Source organism: Corticium candelabrum, chromosome 22, assembly GCF_963422355.1.
Source record: "Corticium candelabrum chromosome 22, ooCorCand1.1, whole genome shotgun sequence".
Lineage (NCBI taxonomy): Eukaryota > Metazoa > Porifera > Homoscleromorpha > Homosclerophorida > Plakinidae > Corticium > Corticium candelabrum.
The window spans coordinates 40,201-55,200 of record NC_085106.1 but is presented as its reverse complement, the minus strand read 5'-3'; the positions used below and the strand labels follow the sequence as shown (position 1 = coordinate 55,200).

Genomic DNA, 15,000 nt, shown 5'->3' with positions numbered 1-15,000 from the left:
AGTAGAAATATAATTGAAAAGCCAACGAGTCATAGAACACACACACACACACACACACACACACACACACACACACACACACACACACACACACACACACACACACACACACACACATGCACACAGACAGACAGACAGACAGACAGGCAGACACAGTCATCAGTGTTAACTCTAATTTTTTACATTGTCCTTTGTCTACAGGTACACACAGCGACTATAAATCATTCGTCCCTCATCTTGCTGGTAACAGTGGTGGTTGCTTGTTTGGTTACAAAGAGACTTTCTATCGTCGAACAGCGGATAGTTTGTTAGCGTGTTAGATGGTAGTTTTGTGTGTTTAGTTTAAGTGATATGTGAGTAGGTGTTATGGTGGGAAAGAAAATCAACCTCGTGCTACTAATACAAGTTGTGCTTGTACCAAATATGACTTTGAGTGGTAGGTTGTGTTCATCTCTGTGTACTTGCCAGTTTGTGCTTTTGCTTGTCTGTTTGTGTTTAGTTGTTTGTTTATTTGTGTGTTTGTGTGTTTATTTGTGTGTTTGTTTGTTTATTTGTTTATATGTTTGTGTGTTTATTTGTTTATGTTTGTTTGTTTGTGTGTTTATTTGTTTATGTTTGTTTGTTTGTGTGTTTATTTGTTTATTTGTTTATGTTTGTTTGTTTGTGTGTTTATTTGTTTATGTTTGTTTGTTTGTGTGTTTATTTGTTTGTGTGTTTATTTGTTTGTGTGCTTGTTTGTTTAGTTGTGTTTATTTGTTTATATGTTTGTGTGTTTATTTGTTTGCATTTGGTTGTTTATTTGTTTATCTGTTTATTGATGTGTCTGCAATTCTGGTTGTTTATTTGTTTATCTGTTTGTGTGTTTGTTTGTGTGTCTGTTTTTTTATCTATTTGTGTGTGTATTTGTTTCTGTGTCTGTTTGTTTATCTATTTGTTGTTTATTTGTTTGTGTCTGTTTGTTTATCTGTTTATCTGTCTGTCTGTTTGTTTATCTATTTGTTTGTTTATTTGTTTATCTGTCTGTCTGTTTGTTTATGTTTATTATTTGTTTATTTTGTCTCATATTTACGTATTCCATGTGTATACACTTACTCTTTCATCACAACAGCAAATCACAGATTTCTACGTTGATAGTGACTACGGCTATCACTATGATCATCATGGCAACTGCATCAAAGAACCAAACTTCCGAGTGTCTGCATCAATGTACTGCCATCCTGGACAAGCAACATACCACAAGACTCTCGGGTATGATCAACCATGTGAGTCTACGTTGCATCATAAACCATCTCTCTGTCTATCACAGCTATCGACATGTTCCTGGTGATAACTGCAGAGGTGGAGTAATTGATCAGTTTGTTAGTCAGGAGACAGAGGAGTGCAATGGTGCTAATGGACATAAAATTGAATCACATGGAGGCAAAGACAAATCACCTTCTGTGCCTAATGAAGCAGGCGGCAACAGCAAGGTGACCTTGTGTGTGTGTGTGTGTGTGTGTGTGTGTGTGTGTGTGTGTGTGTGTGTGTGTGTGTGTGTGTGTGTGTGTGTGTGTGTGTGTTTGTGTACGTGTGTGTGCATTTGTGGGTGTGTGTGCATGCATGCATGTGCGTGTGTGTGTGTTTGCGCGCACGCGTGCATGCGTGCATGCACTTACAAACATATAATGCTTTCAGATTGAGAAGAAAAAGAAGGGAGGAGGAGTTAACGTTGCTGCTACCGTTTTGATTCCTCTTGCTCTTGTTGTTGTGGTGATTGGTGCATTCTTTGTGTATAAGAAATGCTGGAATCGAGATTCGAGGTGCAGTACAGGGATTGTTAGTGAGATGGATGGGTTGCATTGGTAGATGGTTGGGAGAACGGCAAGCACATTGGACAGACAGACATACAGACAGACAAATGGATGGACAGACAGACATACAGACAGACAAATGGATGGACAGACAGAGACAGAGAGACAGACAGACAGACAGAGACAGACAGACAGACAGACAGACAGACAGACACATAACATATACACATGCAGCTGGATATAGTCGGTTGAAAGGAACTCGCGTTTTTAGTAAATTTGATTACAAGTACTCCATGCTGGCACAAGAAAATGAATACTCTAGGAAGGACTTGCTCTCAACAGAGGTCAGTATCAACTTCCTTCTGCATGCATTCCAATATTTTGATATCAATATTATTTAGGATGATGGCGATGATGATGATCTCTAAAGTGGCAAACCTTGAAACTATATTAATGATATTAGGTAGCAATAGAAGTGTTGATTGTTGTGAATCTTTATTCAATAGATAGTACACGAGCAACAGTGACGCTGCATTCACGGCTCTGGCTGGACTAAACGAAGCCAATCTCTACGGAATACGTTCCAGCGATGCCTAACAAAAATAGCAGAACACAACAGACTCGACACGTTCCATAGTTTATAAAACACTCTTGCAATTCAGAAAGTTCCAATCCTAAGCATTCCACGTCCACCTAAAGTCACGTGCTACTCAATATTTCTGACTATTGTGTGGAGGGACCCGACCGCCGCCCCTTCCACTGTACCTTTCTCGACCACCACCGAACCTGTCTCTATCCTTGTCCATTCTACCTCCTCGGCCTGGTGTGCCGGACACTCCCGTATTGTCCCTGCCTCGGCCTCCACGAGTTCCTAAGTTGCTCTTCTTTTCTTCAATATTGAGTCGTTGGCCGTGTAGTTTCAATTCTTTCTGCTCGTGTAACACGTCCAAGGCCGACTGGGGGTCCTCGAATGTGACGAACCCAAAATGTTTGGGTGTGATTCGAATGTCGAGGATGTTGCCATAACGTTTGAAGATGTCACGAAACTCGTCCTCATCAACGTTCTGCGGAATATTTCCCACGAAAACCTGCTGATTATCATTATACACAAGCTTCTGTGGACGTGGTAGATATTGTCTCTCCACATGCGCAGATGCTGGCGCTGACGTCTGTTCCGCATGCAACGGCGGCGGCCGCTCACGCTGAACCTGCACAATAGGCGCACTCTGCGCGACAGGCGCTGGGGGTGCGAGGCCACTCTGAGCAATACTTTTCGTACTCGCACGTTGAGCTCCTTGATTTGACGCCTTCGGAGCCGCAATATTCGCCCAGGATGACACAGCACTCTGCTTACTAACCACCTCGCTCTGCTCGACATCAGCCAACTCGCTCGCCTCATTCGTAATAATCGCACTCTCAGCCAATGGAGACATGCCCTCTTCCATTTCCGGTTCATTTATCTCTTCACCGGCCGCTTCTTCTTTCCCCACACTCTCATCCTCCTGCCCGTTCGGCACGCCCGTCGCACTAAACGCCCGCATGTCATCCTCCGCCACAACAAAACTCTCCACTTCACCCTCAATCGAACCGCCAACCTGCGCGCCTCCCTCCGCACTCTCAACTTCATAAATCTCGTCCTGATAGCGAAATATATCATTGCGCACGTAGTACTTCTTCGGCCCTTTGGGCGACAACACAAATGTCTGCACAAATGGCCTCATTGCTTGCCCGTTGTTCGAGATTTCGCCCGTCACTTGAACGACGACGCCATCAGAGAGGGTCGGCTGACTGTCAACTTGCTTGATGACGGCGTGGCACTCGACGAAATTGAGATTGGCGATCTTCTGATAGATGTTCGTCTGTCCGACGACTGGCTCGTCGTCCGAGTTCTCTACGGCGTGAAAGAAGGAGGAGTTCTCGAGATAGAAGCGATGAAGCTGCAGCGGATCCTGATGAAGGAGGGTGTAGTAGTGGCGCACGAATTCGTGACCGACGCGCTGCGCGGGAGGATAGTGATCCGCCATCGCGTTTACCTCGCTGGTAATAACGGCGGTTTGCGCTACCAACAGATCAACCGACTGCCATGTGCGTGCGGCTATTGTACGCATGCGTGGTGCTGATGCAGGCGGTTTCCGAGCGTGTATTGTGCGCATGCGTGGCAATCTACGGTTTGATACAAATGATTAAATTGCAACCAACTGTCGGCTATTGTGTGCATGTGTGGTAGTGTATTTGTGAGTGTGACAGTTTGGTATGATCAAGAGATCGACTGTGCTGCCTATCATTGTGCGCATGCGTACTTAAAAAAAATATATGTATAGGCGTGGCAGTTGGACAGTTGTACATATTTACGCATGCGTGGTGATGATTTGTGGTCGCGAGACTCTATTGCATGTGTGCGTGTTTCTCTTGTATTGGTTGCTGCACGCGCTCTGTTTGGAGTTGTTCAGACCGTTTGGTTGGGTGCCGCCTATTTTCGGTCTTCTGTTGAGATGGTGTGGTGATGGGTTTGTCGCTTTGATTGCGTTTGCTGTGAGTGTGAGGAGAAAGCGCGGGATTTACAGGTTAGAGTGTTATGGGGTTGTGTATTACGATTGCAGTCTGTCTGTCTGTTTGTCTGTCTTTCTCTGTTTGTTTGTCTGTTTATCAGATGCATATATTTTCTATCTGTCTGACTGTTTGTTTTTCTGTTTGTCTGTCTGTGTGTTTGTCTGTCTGTGTGTTTGTCTGTCTGTTTGTCTGTTTATCTGATGCATATATTTTCTATCTGTCTGACTGTTTGTTTTTCTGTTTGTCTGTCTGTGTGTTTGTCTGTCTGTGTGTTTGTCTGTCTGTTTGTCTGTTTATCTGATGCATATATTTTCTATCTGTCTGACTGTTTGTTTTTCTGTTTGTCTGTCTGTGTGTTTGTCTGTCTGTGTGTTTGTCTGTCTGTTTGTCTGTTTATCTGATGCATATATTTTCTATCTGTCTGACTGTTTGTTTTTCTGTTTGTCTGTCTGTGTGTTTGTCTGTCTGTGTGTTTGTCTGTCTGTTTGTCTGTTTATCTGATGCATATATTTTCTATCTGTCTGACTGTTTGTCTGTCTGTGTGTTTGTCTGTCTGTGTGTTTGTCTGTCTGTTTGTCTGTTTATCAGATGCATATATTTTCTATCTGTCTGACTGTTTGTTTTCTGTTGGTCTGTCTGTGTGTTTGTCTGTCTGTTTATCAGATGCATATATTTTCTATCTGTCAGTCTGTTTGTCTTTCTGTTTGTCTGTGTGTTTGTCTGTCTGTGTGTTTGTTTGTCTATCAGATGCATATATTTTCTGTCTGTCTGTTTGTCTGTCTGTCTGTCTGTGTGTTTATCTGTCTGTTTGTATGTCTGTCTGTTTGTTTGTTTGTCTGTCTATCAGATGCATATATTTTCTGTTTGTCTGTTTGTTTGTCTGTCTATGTGTTTGTCTGTCTATCAGATGCATATAGTTCTGTCTGTCTGTCTGTTTGGGGCTGTCTGCGTGTTTGTCTGTCTGTCTGTTTGTCTGTCTGTGTGTTTGTCTGTCTGTGTTTGTTGTCTGTCTATCAGATGCACATATTTTCTGTCTGTCTGTCTGTTTGTCTTTTGTCTGTTTGTCTTTTTGTCTGTCTGTCTGTGTGTTTCTCTGTCTGTTTGTCTATCTGTCTGTTTGGTTGTTTGTCTGTCTGTTTGTTTGTTTGTCTGTCTATCAGAGAGAGATGCATATATTTTCTGTCTGTCTGTCTGTTTGTCTGTGTGTTTGTCTGTCTGTCTATCAGATGCATTTATTTCTGTCTGTCTGTCTGTCTGTCTGTGTGTGTGTGTGTCTGTGTGTCTGTCTGTTTGTTTGTCTGTCTCACTAACTACTGATTTGTCTGTTTGTCTGTTTGTCAGTCTATATTAGTTTGTGCTCTTGCTTTCTCTAACAGCCAATCTATTTTGTGTATTTATGATTATTTCTCATTGCCCACCTGCACGTCTATATGTCTGTCATGTGTATGGATGTGTGTGTGTGCACGTGGGTGTGTGTGTGTGTGTGTGTGTGTGTGTGTGTGTGTGTGTGTGTGTGTGTGTGTGTGTGTGTGTGAAACCTTCTTCACATAATTCCAACCAATCACATTTCTCACAGATACACTCACACTTTCAAGTCGTTCCTATTGCCAAGTTGTCTGCACATCATTGCTACAATAGCAATAACGTACATTCCATTTCGAGGATGGAAAAACGCTGCAGAAGCCCCTGCACTACAACTCTCATGGATCATACTGTTCACCACATGTCTAGTCATCAACTTCTTATTTTACGGCCGACAATATCAGCGACACAAACTAGTCGCCCTAATGTTGATGCTGGCTGGATATTTCGTGAGCGTCGTGTCTGATTATGAAGCCAAGTTTTTGTTTCTTGAGGTCGTACTGGCGTATGTGTATGGAGTGTCGTACGGAGTGATGCTACCGATGATAAAGCAACAGATGGAAACGGTACGTTCTAGTGATTACGCATGTACTCAGTAACTATGTATGGTATGGGTATGGGTGTAGGTGTATTGCACGGTCAGGTAGATTACAGTTTGTGAGTGAAGGCTCACAGTACACGCCAAAGTGTATTGAATGCACATTGGCTGTTAAGTCAAACCGCATTCAATGCAGATTTACTCAAACCACGTGTGCAGGTAGTGTGAAGTGGATTCAGTGCACATTGGCGGCTGTACGTGGCACCACACGTACCCATGTAGCTCTTCATGTCGGTAGGAAGCAGTAGATCTACGTTCCCTCTCTATCCTGTGCTTATGGCGTAGATGGACGTGTACTGTAACCAAAGACGGAGAACTACCTTCTATGACACAGTTGCTAATGTTCAGTACACGGGTAGGCGTGTTTAGGTGGATTGCGTTTTCCTAGTGTGAAATGGGTCAATGCGCGTTCAATTCACATTTGCTGCCAAGTGGATTGAATGCGGTTTGAATGCGCTTCAAGTGTGAAAGGGCCTTGAGTGTTTGCTTTGTGTTTTCTGTTTGTTGTGCTGTTTGAGTTCTCTGCTATTGCATTTTTATTACTGGAAGCCACAGCCATTGTTGCATGTTTGTCTGTCACTACAAGAAATTGTAATGTGACTGTTAGGATCGAACGTGTTGGTAGTGTGAGAATGAGATTGAGGTGTGTTGTGTGGAGGCAGCTTCATGTGAACTCTTAAGTTTGTGTTTCTAGACTTCACTTCTTGATGCCGTCTTTCTCTTGAATTTCTTTGGATTTTCTGTTCTTTCGTTTGCCATTCCGTTGCTTCTTTCGACTGCAAGTTGGGAGGCTACAAGCAACCACAAGGCATTCTCTTTCTGGACGTTTGCAATTTTGGTGAGTCAAACTTTAGTTGTTGATAGATTGTCATTGATAAACGAATGAAGAGAATGACAAGAAATACGAACGATGAGATTATGAGTCACTTTTGATCAACAAATAGGTGAAGACAGATTGACAGATCCACAGATGGAGGGACACGAGGACATACACACATACATACATATATGTACGTATACATATGTACATACAAGTATATGGACATACATACATTTTCTTCTTTCTCTTTTTGTATTCTTTCTTTTTTACACCAGATATTCCTGTGAGTGACATAGCAATAACAATAACATACATACATACATACATACATACATACATACATACATTTTTTTATACAAGGACCCTTAGGGCCCAGGTTCGATACTGCAATGACTATACTTGCTATACTCTAAACTTTCTATACTTGCTATACTCTACACTTTCAGCAGTCACACTATCATGTCACTAGGTACGTCATACTTGCTGTACTTCATACTTCATGCTTCAAACTTGCTAGACAGAACTGACATTCCGGAGAGAGAGGCAAGTGTATGTTAGTTCCTTGCCCAAGAGAACATATGTATGTGGCCCTCCCGCACTCGAACTCTGACCTGAAGGTCCCCGGATGTTGCCAATCTCCAAATGCACACTCTAACCAATTGAGCCACATACATACATACATACATACATACATACATACATACATACATACATACATACATACATACATACATACATACATACATACATACATTTAGACATATTACTGTTTTATATTTTATTATTTTTTAAAATATATTTATTTAGATACTGTATACATGGGTACACTCAAAACTGAAACTAAACACCAAAGAGTACATGGTCATTACTGTCTAAAGCTAATCTACATAGCAACATCATGGCATTGTAGGACCATAATTTGACAGACAGTTGTTCGTGAAGATTTCTAACAGATTTACTGACTGTCATATTCCCTTTAAAAGACAACCTTCGTACAATAGCCTTAATGACATGATGACTGTGTGGTGACCAGAGGCCCAAGGATTCGCAGACCAAGGGATGAAAGACACCACCAGCTGCTGTTACATGACTTTCATGATGGTCGTCTTTGTCCTGCTCTCCTGCCTCTGTAGCAGCACCAGCATGGTGTGCCGCTTGAACAAGATATAGCGGCTGCAGAGAATTTCTCACTGTAATGTTGAAGTATGTTGATCGTCCTTGATCAAAATCAGGGTGAAATATATCACCTGGCCTTGTGAAGCTGTCACTTCCTCAACGTTGTTCTTTCCTGCAGTTAGAGTTATCAGCCTGAAGGGCATGAAACAACACATCAGCAAGAGCATCATGTCGTCGAATTCTCAAATTGTTGTTGCCACATCCTAGCAAATGGTCACCAAACTGATCAAGAGTTTGACCACAAGCACATCTCTTAAAACCAGCAATGGATGGGAAAAAGGGAATACACAACCAATAACGCAAAGATAGTATAAACTCCTTAGGAGGCATGGCGAGGCCCAAATTGCAATTAGGAGTTGCCCCCAACCATGATCCCACGTGTTGAGCAGACATGGAGTTGACTCAAGCACAATCACATAGACTAATCGTGTCTTTCAAGTCATGCCACAAAGTTGTGTCCAGAAGTGATTGAAGCTGGTGTTAAGTAGCCAAGCAAAGATTAGGCACAGAGCCAGGAAGAAGGCGATGTAGGTAGGTTTCCGACTTCACCTTCAAAACACATATTTCAGAAACCTGTAAGGGTGACGTGACTATGGCCCTTTGTATCATGGCCAAACAGATCGAGTTGCATTACAGCTATATATATATATATATATATATATATGTATACATACATATGTGTGTGTGTGTGTGTGTGTGTGTGTGTGTGTGTGTGTGTGTGTGTGTGTGTGTGTGTGTGTGTGTGTGTGTGTGTGTGTGTGTGTGTGTGTGTGTGTGTGTGTGTGTGTGTGTGTGTGTGTGTGTCTGTATATATATATATATATATTTGTTACTTATGCAGTCCCAGCCACAACTCATTGCAATTTATTTTCAGGTACCAATTGAGAGTCTCTATCGAGTGTTGGTGTTATACTTCATTTCCATCTCGTCAATTGAAGACTTCTTTGTCGCAAGAACGTGGGGATTCTTTGCGACCACGTTACTAGCCACGTTCCTCTACCAACTCGACTACATGATATCAACACTCAAAGGCATGGTTTTGATTCTATTAGCTTGCATTATCTATATGATGCCTCCATACAAGGTATTGAAGGATGGCACACCTAGTATAGTTAATTAGTTTATTAATACATAGAGTAGTGTACTTGAGGGTGCATTTTTGTCTCCATCAGTCTTCGAGTTTTTTCTTTCTTGTTTTTCTTGTGATGTTTCTTCCATGGCTTGCCGGTCAATGAGGAGCTTGTTGACATGATGGATTGTGTGTCGACTGTTGGGTCGTCGCACGATTCCAATGGTGTGGAGTGATGATGAACGAAGTCGGACTTTCGAGTGAAGCCTCGAGCTCCATGTACACCCTTGCTTATTGCTTGGACCAAGCTCTAATGATGTAAACAATGTGGATGGGATGTACTTGATATTCAACTCTTAGTCTCCCTGTCGATTAAAATTGTCTGTCTGTCTGTCTGTCTGTCATCTACATATAATCCTAATATCTGTCATCTACATTCACCTGACTGAAGAAAGACTGATCGACTTCATTTACATATTCTGGTTGCAACTAAACAATCATCACACTGAATATTACACCAGCAGCTTTCACCAGATTTCCACATAATTCCTACTTCTAATTTCCTGCTTTGTTGCTTTACTCTTGCAGCATTCCCACCCTCCAAACAGTCAGACGTTTCCAACCGAACGAGCTCTCTGTTGAAATCATCAGACTCAATGTCTGGTGGAGGTTTACAATACAACAGTTTGCCCTACGAACACAACAGGAAACTCACGCGTAGAGTACAACTCGATAGACATTTAGATTCCATACATTGACGTAATCTTTCAGAATATATCTTGCTGCACGAGGACAGTCCGGCTGACCATGAACAGTCATGAATCCTCTCATGTCTGAAGCATGAAAACAGCTATCACTTGCAATGAATTCTTCACAAGAATTGTGAGTATTCTTGTATCATATTATTACATCAGTGGCAATGCATTACAATGGGATAGCTGCTGGTACTGGTTGAAGCAGCCACACGTGGTACTGATTATATTGAAAGCCTGATAGTTACCATTTGGCTGTTGAGGCTCGCACCTTGCAGTTATAATTGAGTTTTATATGCTGTGTGATACAATTGGATGTCATACCATGGAATTCTGTTCAACGATTGTCAGGAATTGTATCTACAGATAGTATGCCTGCCTGTCTGTTTGTCTGTGTCTGTCTGTCCATCCATCTGTTTTTGTTTTTGTTGTAAGTCTGTCTATCTACCAGTGAATTAGTCTGTCAACATGTCTGTCCATGTGTGTGTATCAACCTGCTTACGTGTCTATCCATGATCCAAGTATTACCCATCTATGTACGTGTGTCTCCCAACTATCTAACTACATGGCAGTCTATCTGTGTGTCTGCCTGCCTACATGTCGGTTTGTCTACTCATGTCAGTGGCCTGCAAGAGTGGCATGCCCTGTACTTAAGGCCTAACATCTCAAAATTCCGAGATAGTTAAATCAAATTAATATCAATGTCCATGCAACTTACATCCGTACGCACTGAGAAGTTCAAGTGCATGAGGAGGTCTGTTAGGGTCATCACCGTCAGGTGGACCCACAATATACATACCATATTTCCTCTCCAATACATGCCGGGGTATCGTCTGACAAACCTATACAAACCATGACCTGCAGATAGAGACGGAATTTTCATACATGTGATGATCATACATGTGAGATCGGCCCCACGTAGTCTCTCATCTGATCAATCGGCAAGATCCCACTGCAAACCATTTCTGCTTTCGTTGAGGCAAATGATGGAAATACAAGACCCGGACAGTCACACAAACACAAAGACTTTCCCATAAACAGTGTCTACATCACAACACAACACAATGGTTTTTACGTTAAGTGAGTGTGTTGCAGTGAGACGGAGATACATGTTTGGCAAACCTGGAAATGCTTTGTTCGTCCTGGTGTGACGGAAACCGGAACTCTCTTGTCTTGCAGGAGTGTGTTGATTGTAGAGCTTTTGCCGACATTCGGATAACCAACCTGAAAGTCAAGAAATGTTTTGTGTTTTATTGGGACGTAGACTACAGTAAGTGTTTGCCTCTGTATGACAGAGCTCAACATATGTTGATTCATCCCTCTTCCATCTGTCTGTCTATCTGTCTGTCCATCCGTTTGTCTGTCTGTCCGTCTGTTTGTCTGTCTGTCTGCCTGTCTGTCCATCTGTTTGTTTATACTTTACATATCTATTGATTACTTTACGATTTCTTCAGCCACCTGTCTGTCATCTGCCTGCGCTCACACACTGTTTGTCCATACATCCATCTACCAGTAAGTTTGTCTAAGTTTGTTGATTTCAAATTCTTCTATTAATTAATTAACATTGAATTATCACACACCACACATATCATCTCACCAATCCTACGGTGACAACTCTACTGCCTGTCATCAGCTCTATGCAGCAAGCAGTCACATCCAATGCAAGCCAAATGACAACATCACCAACAAATCACCTTCTGTTTCTCTATCTACAACGATGCTTGGTGCAGTCAATGCTTGAACAATATCCAACAACTCGTTGCAAGTCAACAATCTACAGCCTTGTCTGATATCTAACAAAAATATTAATAATTTTCAAAACAAAATCTAAAGCCACACACCAGAATCAGCCAAGACTCCATCATTCTTGTCTGGCATAGCTGTTGAGTCATCTGGCATGGATTCCTGAACTTGATGAGAAAGTCTGACGTTCTGGCATTGATCATCTCCGCTTGCATTTTTGATGCCTTTCTTGATCATCTCTATTTCATCATTGGTTGAATGAGCTTCGTTTTCTAGTTCGTATTTTTTGACGTCTGACAGCTCGCTGTCTGTGTCAGAGTTGGATTCTGAGTGGTTTGACTCACTGCTTTCTTGAGGTCTTTCAGTCTCCATTTCATTGTCAGTCTTTGGACAATTCAACTGGACAAGACAAAAATGTCATGTGACAGCAAGCTATGTTGATCTCATCTTACTGCATTCAATCTCGTTTTTTCTTCAGTTGCCGACCAAAAAGCAACTCTTACTCCACGGTCGGTAAAGTGTTTGTACCACACAGCTCTGCATGTGTAGATACAATAACGGTACATTATTATAATTTAGTGACATGTTGCAATGGACAAACATGGCACATACAACCTTTGGTGGTCGGTCAGCAAGTCTGCTTTATTCAGCAGTAAGAGATTTTCCTTCTCTGTATTCACTTCCTTCACATATTTCTCCTTTAAAATTAAACGTAAATAAATAAATAAATAAATAGGTAAAATGTAGGTGTGGATTCCAACCAAGTCTTCACAATGGAACAAGAGAGGATTTCTTGCATCCACAATTTGAATGACAACATCACTAAATGTGAAAATAAAAATATGTTTTTAGTTATTAATTATTGGTTGTCATGGCAACCTTCTTTCTATTACTCTCCACAGTTGTCTCCAAAATTCTAATGTTTTTTCAAACGGCGTCATTATAAGATTCTCATTCTCCTGAAGTCTGATGTAAAACATGTTTAGTACAACGATGTAACTTGATAATATAACTACAATTACTGAGCTAGTTGCCGTCTCCATTGCAAGAATGACTCTTGCTCTCTTGTATCTAATTGTTCTGCTGTTGTACCTGCATCCCACATTGGTCTACACAATCACATATCTGTACGTATACACATCGTAACCGTGCTGGCTAGATTGCACATGCTTAGTGACATTTCTATTTCTCGTGTTCTTGCAAGCAAAACAACTTGGCGTGGCTTATCATTTAATTAAAGCTTCAATATAAGAATTATTGATAAAATAAGATACATTTGCTACATTAAATGTGAGTGCAGACGTTGTGTGTGTGTGTGTGTGTGTGTGTGTGTGTGTGTGTGTGTGTGTGTGTGTGTGTGTGTGTGTGTGTGTGTGTGTGTGTGTGTGTGTTGTGTGTGTGTGTGTGCACGTGTGCGTGTGTGTACAATAATGATTGGTTATATCTTGCACCTCCTTGGAATTCTCAGAAATGCTCTGTTTTCAGCTTGAGCAGCTCTTATGGCATCAGCCTCCTCAGCTGTAGGGATACCACTGTTGTGTGTCTCAGTCACAAATCGAAGGCTTAGTTTCTCTGTACAAACACATTGAAAATACAAATATACAGACATACAAACAAATAAATGATAGACAACATAAAACAAACAAACAAAAAAACAGACAAACAAACAAATGATACAGATAACTGATGAATAGACAAACAAACAAACAAACATAATGGACAAACACATAAACAACACAGACAGACAGAAGACAGACAAATGAAAGACATACAAACATACATACATACAGACTGACTAAACAAACAAACAGACAAACAAACATATTGACAGACAAACAAACAATAAACAGATGGACAAACAGACAGGCAGACAAACACAGACAACATGACAATAAAAAAAGACAAACAGACCTACAGATAAATGATGAACAGCCAAACAAACAGACAAATAATGGACAAACACATAAACAAACAGACAGACAAATGATAGACATACATACATACATACATACATACATAAATTTTTTTGTTTGTACATACGTACATACAAGAGCCCCTAAGGCTCAGGTTTGATACTGCAATGACTATACTTGCTATACTCTAAACTTTCAAAAGTCACTCTATCATGTCACTAGGTACGTCATACTTGCTGTACTTCATACTTCATACTTCACACTTGCTGGACAGAACTGACACTCCGGAGAGAGAGGCGATTGTATGTTAGTTCCTTGCCCAAGGGAATTTATGTATGTGGCCCTCTTGCACTCAAACTCTGACCCGAAGGTCCCGGATGTTGCCAATCTCCAACTGCACACTCTGACCAATTGAGCCACGTACATACATACATACATACATACATACATACATACATACATACATAAATACATACATACAGACTGACTGACTGGACAAACAAACAGATCAGACAAACAGACACATCGACTAACAAATAATAAACAGATGGACAAAGAGACCTACAGGTAAATGACAAACAAACAGACAGACACATAAACAGACAGACACATAAACAGACAGACACATAAATAGACAGACACATAAACAGACAGACACATAAACAGACAGACACATAAACAGACAGACACATACATAGACAGACACACAAACAGAGACACATAAACAGACAGACACATAAACAGACAGACACATAAATAGACAGACACATAAACATACAGACACATAAATAGACAGACACATAAACAGACAGACACATAAACAGACAGACACATAAATAGACAGACACATAAACAGACAGACACATAAACAGACAGACACATAAATAGACAGACACATAAACAGGCAGACACATAAATAGACAGACACATAAACAGACAGACACATAAACAGACAGACACATACATAGACAGACACATAAACAGAGACACATAAACAGACAGACACATAAACAGACAGACACATAAATAGACAACAAAACGACGAACAGGTGGGTAGTACATTTCGATGATCTCTAGCTAGGCATGTCTAGACGGCCAACCTGCTGTAAAGTCTGTTCCTGCCAGTTGAGCTGTACTCAAAAACTCATCAAGACTTGACTGCTCCGTTACTGACTTGACAGAACATTTACCGACGTTCTCATCATTTACCTCACTTGTGTGCAACTA

At 41.2% G+C, this 15,000-nt stretch overlaps 4 protein-coding genes across 4 annotated transcripts in view; 2 read left to right on the top strand and 2 right to left on the bottom strand.

Annotated features, from left to right (window-relative positions):
* LOC134197525 (sortilin-like) overlaps positions 1 to 2,317 on the top strand; it is a 14,583-nt gene extending 12,266 nt beyond the window's left edge. The window contains exons 19-25 of the mRNA XM_062666865.1: positions 202 to 307; positions 362 to 436; positions 1,135 to 1,248; positions 1,307 to 1,469; positions 1,675 to 1,799; positions 2,062 to 2,134; positions 2,192 to 2,317. Coding sequence (XP_062522849.1) covers positions 202 to 307; positions 362 to 436; positions 1,135 to 1,248; positions 1,307 to 1,469; positions 1,675 to 1,799; positions 2,062 to 2,134; positions 2,192 to 2,218 — 683 coding nt within the window. The 3' untranslated portion in view covers positions 2,219 to 2,317. The remainder of the gene's footprint in view (positions 1 to 201; positions 308 to 361; positions 437 to 1,134; positions 1,249 to 1,306; positions 1,470 to 1,674; positions 1,800 to 2,061; positions 2,135 to 2,191) is intronic.
* Positions 2,318 to 2,424: 107 nt separating this feature from the next.
* On the bottom strand, positions 2,425 to 3,896 carry LOC134197528 (ras GTPase-activating protein-binding protein 2-like). Its single transcript, XM_062666870.1, has one exon. It carries the CDS (start codon positions 3,812 to 3,814, stop codon positions 2,501 to 2,503), a length of 1,314 nt encoding a protein of 437 aa, XP_062522854.1. The 5' UTR covers positions 3,815 to 3,896; the 3' UTR covers positions 2,425 to 2,500.
* A 254-nt stretch (positions 3,897 to 4,150) lies between these two features.
* On the top strand, positions 4,151 to 9,420 carry LOC134197456 (uncharacterized). The gene is made up of 4 exons (XM_062666787.1): positions 4,151 to 4,354; positions 5,917 to 6,268; positions 6,995 to 7,138; positions 9,171 to 9,420. The coding sequence occupies exons 1-4, from the start codon at positions 4,155 to 4,157 to the stop codon at positions 9,414 to 9,416; spliced, it is 942 nt and encodes a 313-aa protein (XP_062522771.1). The 5' UTR covers positions 4,151 to 4,154; the 3' UTR covers positions 9,417 to 9,420.
* The window catches only part of LOC134197455 (large subunit GTPase 1 homolog), a 5,770-nt gene continuing 189 nt past the window's right edge, over positions 9,420 to 15,000 (bottom strand). Inside the window, exons 2-18 of the mRNA XM_062666786.1 lie at positions 14,874 to 14,997; positions 13,312 to 13,432; positions 12,883 to 12,969; positions 12,740 to 12,826; positions 12,622 to 12,682; positions 12,476 to 12,558; positions 12,313 to 12,397; positions 11,959 to 12,259; positions 11,812 to 11,910; positions 11,715 to 11,752; positions 11,240 to 11,341; positions 11,018 to 11,161; positions 10,836 to 10,959; positions 10,119 to 10,198; positions 9,919 to 10,056; positions 9,807 to 9,854; positions 9,420 to 9,675 (exon numbers count right to left, since the gene is read on the bottom strand). Coding sequence (XP_062522770.1) covers positions 9,421 to 9,675; positions 9,807 to 9,854; positions 9,919 to 10,056; positions 10,119 to 10,198; positions 10,836 to 10,959; positions 11,018 to 11,161; positions 11,240 to 11,341; positions 11,715 to 11,752; positions 11,812 to 11,910; positions 11,959 to 12,259; positions 12,313 to 12,397; positions 12,476 to 12,558; positions 12,622 to 12,682; positions 12,740 to 12,826; positions 12,883 to 12,969; positions 13,312 to 13,432; positions 14,874 to 14,997 — 1,977 coding nt within the window. The 3' untranslated portion in view covers position 9,420. The remainder of the gene's footprint in view (positions 9,676 to 9,806; positions 9,855 to 9,918; positions 10,057 to 10,118; positions 10,199 to 10,835; positions 10,960 to 11,017; positions 11,162 to 11,239; positions 11,342 to 11,714; positions 11,753 to 11,811; positions 11,911 to 11,958; positions 12,260 to 12,312; positions 12,398 to 12,475; positions 12,559 to 12,621; positions 12,683 to 12,739; positions 12,827 to 12,882; positions 12,970 to 13,311; positions 13,433 to 14,873; positions 14,998 to 15,000) is intronic.